General features: G+C 32.2%; 1 protein-coding gene across 1 annotated transcript; it reads right to left on the bottom strand.

Moving 5' to 3' along the window:
- Nucleotides 1–1,855: 1,855 nt before the first annotated feature.
- LOC149150370 (uncharacterized) lies at nt 1,856–3,459 on the bottom strand. Its single transcript, XM_089445205.1, has 2 exons — nt 3,297–3,459; nt 1,856–2,192 (listed from the first exon to the last, which is right to left on the bottom strand). Exons 1-2 carry the CDS (start codon nt 3,416–3,418, stop codon nt 1,982–1,984), a joined length of 333 nt encoding a protein of 110 aa, XP_089301331.1. The 5' UTR covers nt 3,419–3,459; the 3' UTR covers nt 1,856–1,981.
- Nucleotides 3,460–10,044: the final 6,585 nt, after the last annotated feature.

The raw sequence follows: 10,044 nt of genomic DNA, 5'->3' as shown, positions 1-10,044 counted from the left end.
CTTAAATTTAAATTTAAATTTATGGTACATGTACATGCATGGAGGTTTGAGAGTTTCTCTAAGTTACAAAGATTAGGGATACTAGATCATTGTATTAGGTTGGAAAACAATTTTGAAATGTGAGTGATTGACTCTTTAAATGCAAGATTCTTATACTTACTTATATTTAGTGGAATTATACTTTTTAGTCCTTATAATTATTACAAGGATATGGATGATAAGGACTCTTAAACAAAAAGTTTTCATAATATGTTTATGTGAAATTTTTTAGTGTTAGGAACTCATCAATAGTGGATATTGGTAGATTTTTTAGTTAAATGGATGAATTTTTTTGTATTGTTTATAAATCATACTCAAAAAACATAATTTTGGACTATGGGATCTATGATGAATTGAACATCAATAGTTTGAAGGATTTCCATGCTTGATCAACTATGGAAAACTATTCTTAGCAAATGTTTCCCCCTCTTTGATGGATTAAAATGTTATTTATAATGTATAAAAATAGATGAAGACCTCTTCCTATCTATATATGATGTATTAAATTTGAAGAGTGTGAATGTAAGTTTCAATCTTTGTTATTGTCATTGACTTATTCTACACTTGCAGAATTACTCTCATTTTTTTTAAATTATTAAGAAAAATATCAAGATTTGATGGTAATTTCTAAAAAAATTAATAAAATATATATTTCTTAATCTTATTTTTAAAATTATATATATAGATATATGAGTTGAAAATAGATAGAATATGATATCTAAAAACATTTTAGTATACCTTTGTTTCTATAACAATCTTTTATCATAAAAAAATGTTGTATAAATATTTATTTTTTAAATTAAAATTAAGACAAATCCTTTCAATTTAACTACTCATTCTGATTTTGGATATATTTTTAATAAATAGAAAATATGAAAACACATTACAAGAAAATAGAAAATTACATAACATTTTATTCAATCAATCTAATTATTTCAATTTTCAACTATTTTTTATCTTTCTAGATCAAGAATTACTACCAATATAAATAATTTAATTATTAATTATAATTATAATTATTTATTTATTTTTCTTATTTTATTTTATTTTTATATAATTTGACCTTTAAAATATTATAATTTTTTTATTTGTAGGTAATGTTTACCTAACAATGTCTGGACAATATGTCTTCTAGATGGAGAGGGTGTTGAATAATTTTAGGGTAGTTAGTAGTTGATTTGATTTTATCGAAATGGTTGTTAGTTGGTTGTGTCCAATTGTTTCATTAACTATTAGATGATTTGACTTTGATTGTTACGGCCTTCCACCAAGATGCATTTCACAGGAGAAAAGTGGTGTGTAGTTTAAATTTTGAGATAAAAAACGACCGGTTGTTGCGCGCTCTTCGGAACTTTCTAACTCTAATTTTAATAAAAGCTAAATTTGTTTTTCTCGTTATTTTCTTTTTTAATAATGTTGATAAAAATATCCGAATTGGTTACGGAAATTTTGAAAATGAAGTTTAGAAGCTAATTTTACAGGGAATTTTGAAAATGTAAATTTAGAAGCTCATTTTAAGTTTAGTATGACGTGTAATTTGTTATCAAAGTTGAAATTTTAGTTATGTTGACCAAAATAAATATTTTAAAAAAAAATTAAATAACTATATAAAATATTTGAATCATATTAATCCATAAAAAAATTGAACCTAACAAAATTGAATCCCTCTTTATTCCTATTAAATTTATATTTAAAATAAATATATACTAATTTTAATTCAACTGGCTAACCTATCTTCATATACATACAATATAAAAATGCTAACTTGTAGTTTTGCAACCTGTAACAAATGCATCCCTTGGAATTTACATTTGGCAACATTGAAATTCATGAGCGGTACATCTCTATCAATCTTCAAGGAAATTACAAGTATTCCAAAGGCTTTCTTTTCAAGTGAAGTAAGCTGTGATGAATGTTGAAAGACAAGCTGATGAACTGTCAGTCAGTGCTCAAATTTGTAATGCTTGTCCACAGCTACAGACACGTCCCAGGTGCAGTTCATCCCCTTTGGAATGACCACCAAATCACCTGCACCGAAATTTACGTACTTGTCTGAAGATCCCTTCATATATGCTCTCACTTTACCTTTCACAACGTAAAATGTCTCTTCTGCCTCGAATTTCAGTAGAAACTTTCCTGGAGGACATCCCCACCTGTTACATGAAAACTAGTTTAAATTTATGCATAAGATTTTTGTTGAAGAGTTTGTTTAATCAATAAATTTACTTAGGTATTTGGTTGATTCTATCATGAAAGATCAATATTTAAGTTTATCTCAGAATGGATTCAAAAATAAAAATTACAAATAATTTTGATTTAATAATTTGAAAATATTTTTACTAATATATATAATTTAGTAAATGAAATTAAAAAATTTCAAACTGTTTTTTCATTTCAAAATTTCCTTTATATGTTTGTCTTTTCCATTTCCTTATATGTTTGTCCCTTCTCCTCTACTTCATTGTGGCCTGACTAAAGATCACATCAATTAAATGGTATAAGTTTAAATGATTATCTAAATTTATCAATCATTTCGCTGAAAAAAAAAATTATCAATCATTTCATTTATATAATTATATTTACCAATCATTTATATAATTATATTTATGTGAGATATTTCATTTGTATAGTTATATTTATCAATCATTTATATAATTATATTTATGTTAGATATTTGGTGGGCTAATCTCACACTAACATATACGTTGCTGGAATATCTACAATTAGAGAAGATGCAATAATCTACTCCAACGGAAGCATCCCTGAGAATTCGGAGAGAAAAATTACTTTAGAAAAGCTCTGAAATATCATTTCAATATTGAAGACCAGAAATATGTTTTCAAAATATTGATATTCATCCCAGCAATCCAACTCTTTAAGTAATATTCACAGAAAAACCAGCTGCACCCTTTCAGAATAATACTGAACCGTATGGCTTGAGCAGAATAATAATTTACCTTTGAAACTTGCCAAAATGTTTGATTGGGTATGAACATTAGGTCAGTTTTACCAAATTCAAAATTCATTATCAAGTACACCAAATGCTCTAAGCTCAGTTTTCATACCCTTCTGGTATATGTTTCAGCTAAAGCCACCAGCCTACATGATTAGGAAGAAAATTCCTTTAAAATATTGCAGAAATTTTCGTGAGCCTTAAAGTCTCTGCATTTACAAGATCTTCAAACTAAATCTCTGAACTATATAATGATGAGTAAGAACATAATTAACCACAAAAAGAATGAAGAGATGAAACTTACTTTGGCCAAGAACGGATATCAAGATCGGACAAGCGAGACTGCGAGGGGCCCCTCTCGATTCTGGCTCCATATTTCTCCTCCACATTCCCACAGGCATCCTCATTCCCAATCCGTTCTGCCATATCAATATATTAGCTGATCGATCAATTAATCGACTGACTATCTATGATAAATTTATGCCTTAAATTGGGAATTATAAGCTCTGTATTCGGACCCAATTCCTGTCATATTCTGCCATGGAATCAACGAACCGACCCAGTTTTTTTCTTTCTGAAAACGCAAACCACTCCTGGAAATTGACCAGGAAAAGACAAAGTATTTAATGTCAGATTTGTAGAGACAAAGCAGGAGCATTTGCTGCAAGATATGGGCGAATACACGCGATGTTAATGTATGATTTGGACAGACTAATTGTTTAAAGAAAGTGGACAGACTAATTGTTTAAAGAAAGTGAAAAAATATGGTGAGACTCTTCGAATTCGGGAATCCAACGGACTGGGCGCGGTCAAACGGTCAAAAAATTGACCATGCCTATGGTCGTCAGATTCTCAAATATTTGGGGAATCTACAATCCATTTAAGGATGACCCAAAAAACATGGGAGCTAACAAGGTCAAAGCTTGACCACTATTTTGTACCTTACATGAATGTAGCACTTCCATTAACTGGTGTGCACTTTGACTCCATACAACGAGAGATCTCGTCTCCAATATCCTAGTAAATATAGATTCCAAAACCACATATAAGACTGGTTTAGAAGTATTTATCTGACTTATGGCGAGGAAAGGTTTATTGTACAAGCCATTATGACTCTCTGATGTGTAAATATGTCACATTTTCAAAAAAATTCATTAATGTGATCAAAGCATTAATTTGAATCTTAAATTAAATAACTTAAATCTTATATTATATATAACTTTTTAATCTTATTAATATACTAAGATTAATTATTAAAATATAACTATGTATTATTATATATAATTTGAATGGATAATAAATTATTATAAGTGAATTTGAATCTCAATGGATCATAAATTTACCTTTAACAAAAAATTTTACCACATTAAAATTTTAAATTAGATAAAATTTTAAACATTTTTATTTTTTCCTAAAGCCAATATAATTCTTAAATGAAAGGAAAAAAAGTTAATTCAACCCAAAGAATCAAAATCATGCTCCAATTTTTTTTAATATTTCTTTCAATTAAATATTTATAAAATAAATCTTTAAAGAGAAAAGCCATTTCCTATGGATATGTTAAAATCTTTAAAGACATGAATATTTCTAAATCAACATTGTAATATTTGAAAATATTAATTTGATGTAGTTTTATTATAAATTATGTTATCATGCCATGTAAAAAACAAAATTAAATCTAATATTAATATTAATATTAAATATAATATTTATATTTTGAAAAGAATCCATTGAATTTAAGAAAATGTGGATATTAATTTTAAATATAATATTAATATAAATATGTTATAATAATTATATTTTGAAAAGAGAATTCATATGGGTGAATTGAATTTTAAAAAATGTGGAATAACATGTTTAGAATTTTGGTAAACCCAACATTTCGGACTTCTATGTGAGTCCATCTTCAAGGAGTGCCAATTATTATTGAGAAGCTTGGTGTGGGTTAGGACTCGAAAAAATTAGGGTTATACATAATAATTATAGTGGAGGATATCTTGGATTCAGCCAGAAGAAATTAGTTTATTAGATATTTAATATTATTTGTCAAAATTTATGTGAAATAATTATTTTTGTGAGGTGAAGATTTATTAAGAGTTATTGTTCATGATGATGATGATTAACATCCACTAAGACCAATGTGGTCTTCCGAACCTCGAGGAAAGAGAGTCTAATTGTCATTTTTCAAAATCTTCTTTCTATGATCAAGGAGCAGGGAAAGAAGCATTCCAAGATCGCTATAGTTGGGCTGGCTTAATAAGTCAAGAAGATTGGAGGTGTGGTTGATGATAGAGAATTGAGAATGGATGTGGGCAAGAGTCGGGCAGTTTAAAAGGAAGTGTTTTTCATCTTCCACCTTCTTAGTATCATAAATCTGACAAATTCTATCGTCCCAGGGAGTCTTGGGAGTAGACCACTACCCAGTCTCACTCTGAAGCTCATGAGAGTTATTTATGATCCTAGCGATGTTCATTTTCTTCCTAGTGCTATTCAACATAGAGAGATAATTTTGGCTATCAAGGGCGGGGTTGATCACCTTCTTATAGTACCTTAACTTCCTTTTACCCTCCAGCTCCTTAGCGTCCCACATCTTGTCCTTAAAAATAGAGGTAATATTATCTTTGATACTCTCCCATGATGATCTCCTCCTTAATCCCCCAAAGGTTGAGCCAACACTGAGCATCCTGATGCCACTCGCGCTTGAGGTGTAGGTGGGGGTTTTGACTAAAGTTAGAAGCAATTTTTAGGAGCCTCTTGGATTCCATATTGTGAAACTTCTTATTATACATTAGATATATAAACATAGTCATACTTTCAATGGGGGACAAGCCAACTTTGATCAAGAGGATAGGATAGGGAGTATTTCCCTTGATCTTGAGGTTATAGGTTATGAATTGCTTTTGGATCATCTCAATCTTTCTCCATGACTCCCTAGATATACTGCACCCCCAAACTTCACATCCGTATAAGATAACAGGGGTGACGAGAGTCTTAAAGAGGAACCTTTTTTTACTCCAAATGTACAAATCAGCTCACTTACAATTATTTTCAAGCTCATAATAAGCTTTCCAACCTCCAATAATTCTTTTCTCGATGTTGTAATTCCAGTTGAGCTGATGAGGAAAGTCAATACCCAAATATTTATAAGAAGAAACCTGCTCAAGACAATGGTTATCATAGACAAAACTACCATGGGTGATCTTTTTGGATTTAATGATCATGACTTTAGTCTTGTCGATATTAACAGTCATACCCATCTTGGAGCAGTAAACATGAAGAGCCTTAAGTTGCTTGTCTAGGTTATCATGGCTCCTTGCAAGAAGAACGATATCATCAGCATAAAGGAGAAGAGTTATGACAATATCAGTGAGCTTGGTGCCTTTGCAGCTCACAGTTTCCAGACACACCTTGATGTAAATACCAAAAAGGGTATGGGAAAGGGGACAACCTTGTTTAACCCCGATATTACATTTAATACCTTTAGACCAAACTTAGTTGGTCTTAAGCTTGGCAATGACAAGCTCGTAGAGGTGAATCACAACAATCCTCGGTTCAAGAGGAACCATGATCTCTTCAAGCCTCTCCCAAAGCTTATCTCAGGGGACAGGGTTGAAATCTTTTCTAAAGTCCACAACACAACATAAGATATTGGTTTTACTATTGCAACATTCCTCTGTGATGATTCTAAGGGTGACAAGGTGGTCGATGGTCGATTGATGTCTCCTAAAACTAGCTTGCCCTTTAGCTCTTTTACCCTGGTTCTCAAGCCAAAGGCTAAGCTTTTTTTCTAGAATGAGTCCATGAAGCTTGGCTAGGATGTGGCTAATCATAATGGTCTTGTAGTTAGAGGGAGCACTTTTGTCCCCATTCTTAAAGATAGGCACAATAAGGCTTTACATCCAAAGGTTAGGGAAGCCATGCTTTACAACCAAATTGAGAAGCTTGTGGAGATGAGGAATGAGGATAGATTTTCCCATTTTAAAGATCTCAGCTTGGTAACCTTCAATACCTTTGAATTTCCCATTAGCGAGCTTACTAATCGAGACTCGACGTCTTCCAAAGAAAAAATATCATCCTTAATAGGAGTGTTTAAGATGGTGTCCATGGTGCCCAGAGAGTCATACAACTTCTTAAGATAATTATCCCAATTTTCTAGGGAGATAGAATGATAACTTTTTTAATAACTCTTTTCAATAATTATTTATTAATTTTATGATAACCTTTTTATTAGTAACTTTTACGTAATTTTAAATATTTAAGTAGATTAATTATGTTATGAGTTGAAGTAATTAATTGAAAAGTTCTTATTATTATAAGTAAATATGACTAAAATTATTTATGTTTAATATTAAGAGAAATAGAATTAAAATTAAATGGATATTGGTAAATTTTTTAGTTAAATGGATGATTGCTTTTGTATTGTTTATAAATCATATCAAGAAAACATAAATTTGGAGCATGGGATATGAGGAAGTGAACATCAATAGTTTGAAGGATTTCCATGCTTATCAACTATGGAAAATTATTCTTGGCAATTGTTTCTTTCCTTTTTATGGACAAATGTTATTTATAATATATATATATATATATATATGAAGAGTGTGAATGTAAGTTTCAATCTTTTTTATTATCATGGACTTATTTTACACTTATAAAATTACTTCTTCTTTTTTAATTGTTAAGAAAAATATGAAGATTTGATAGTAATTTAAAAAATAATAATAATAAAGTATATATTTCTTAATTTTATTTTTAAAAATTATATAATAGTTTTTTTTTAAATTAGAGTTGAAAATAGATTAATATGATACCTAAAAACATTTTAGTATACATTTGTTTCCATAACAATTTTTTTATCATAAAAAATGTTGTATAAATATTTACTTTTAAATTAAAATTAAGACAAATCATTTCAATTTAACTACTCATTCTTATCTTAGATATATTTTTAATGAAAAGAAAATATGAAAAGCATTACAGAGAAATAGAAAATTACATAACACTCTACTTAATAATTTTCAATTTTCAACTATTTCAAATATAAATTAGTGTAAATCCAATTTAACTCAGGGGGATCTACCGAGGGCTAAGATGATCAAATTTATTTGAATTCTTAAAAAAAAATTGTACCTCAAAAAATTTGATCCCTTTAAATCAAAAATTACCATAAATATAAAATGATTTAATTATTAATTATAATTATAATTATTTATTTATTTTTTATATTTTATTTTGTTTTTATATAATTTTACAAAATTAAAACGTTTTAATTAATGATTAATTATAAATTATTTTATTTTTATTTTAACGTAATGTTTACCTAACCATGTTTATGTAACACTGCGGGAGAGGAAAATCTCTCTTCTAGATGGAGAGTGTCACACCCCCAATTCCTTTTTCATTAAATTTGCCAAGTGCGGCACCGCCTAAGTAATTAACATCTTCCATTGTTAGCTTACTTTACGAACTACGCCTTAACATTCATCATTAAACATGAATAACATATTAATGTGCGGAAACCATTAATATAATAACATCATAGAAGAGCAGCATGAACACCATCCATATGCAAGAGAATTATTTTATTATATATGAAGATTTTTACAAGTGATCGGGAGCTTGGCTCCACCGGTGTTTTACCCAAATCGGGCGCCCACCCGTGCAAGAGCACACGGTGGTCTCACCATGACTTAACCAAAATACAATACAATCAGGTCTTATTGTCAAGCTGGGCGGGTGCACCCGTGCACAACCCGCGCCCAACCTACAACCTCAACCTTTATTTCAAGCCTTGGCAGGCAGGTGCCCCTACACACCTTCCACCCAAACTTCGACCGAACTCCAAGTCTGCACAAAGTCCCGTGTATCTTGCCCGGCAGGAGGGCGCATTAGCGCTGCACCTTGCTACGGTTATACCCCTATCTTCGCACTTCTTTCTTGATCGACCAATGCCAAGTGCGATGCCTCAAATGCATCCCTCATCGCATAGTTTATATGCTTTCCAACATGGAGGTCGTGCCCTCTGTCGACTCTCCCTACTTCACCCAACCGCGCGCGTTTGCAACACTTCAACATTTCATGAGTTGTCGGCCTGCCCATGGCATGGGACCGCCCACCCAACGCGTCCATAGTTTGCATTTGCCCACGGTCAACCAACAAGATGAGCCCTCCAACTCGCCATATAAACAACGGAGCACCAACTGTCCCCATAGATATGTTACGCCCTTGGTCGCTCGTCGCACTGTTTTATGCCTTAGTCAATTTCGCGGAACAGGTGGAGCGCGTGCCCGATTGCCTGTCAACCGTAGGGTGTTACATCCTCCCACACTCAAAATCATTGTCGCCCTCGACAATCCCGACTGCCTCAATATCTTTCGTTCATACTTTGCAATCTTCTTCTTCCATCTCCAAAGCGAGTCCTCTGATTCCCAACTTTCCTCCTCTGGTGCATTCTTCCATCTGACAAGATACTCCCGTTTCATGTGGCAACCAATCCTTGTAGTTTTGTAGCTCAAAATCTTATCCAACTCTAGTCCTGGCTTATCCACAATCCCAGCTGGTCCTCTTGGCAGTTCAGCTCTCTCTGGATGATCAACATCAAGTCTGCATCTTTCCAACTGACTCATGTGAAAAACTAGATGCTTCATGTGCATATGGTGCAGAAGCTCCAGCTCATAAGCAACTTCCCCCACTCTCTTCTTCACTCAGAATGGTCCCTCATACTTCCATGTCAGTTTTCTCGCAGTCCCCTTGGCTGGCTGAAACTGCTCCCTGGTAATCCTGAGAAACACCATATCTCCCACACTGAAGTGTGCATACCGTCTTCCTCAATCAACCCATTTCTTCATTCTCCTTGCAGCTTCGTGCAAGCGCAACTGTGCCAACTCCAAGGTATCGTCCCAAGCCTTCATGAACTTCTTCGCATGAGGACTCCTCAAAAAACCTCCTGTCGCTATGGTACGCGGTGCAATCGGCATCTGCCCATTTACCAACTCAAATGAACTATACCTCGTCACAGAACTCTTTTGAATATTGTAGCTAAACTAACCAAT

The sequence above is a fragment of the Pinus tabuliformis genome, chromosome 9, assembly GCF_031772625.1.
Source record: "Pinus tabuliformis cultivar Carrire ecotype Pingquan chromosome 9, CPIR1, whole genome shotgun sequence".
NCBI lineage: Eukaryota > Viridiplantae > Streptophyta > Pinopsida > Pinales > Pinaceae > Pinus > Pinus tabuliformis.
The sequence above is the reverse complement of the archived record's forward strand: the minus strand, read 5'-3'. Positions and strand labels throughout refer to the sequence as shown.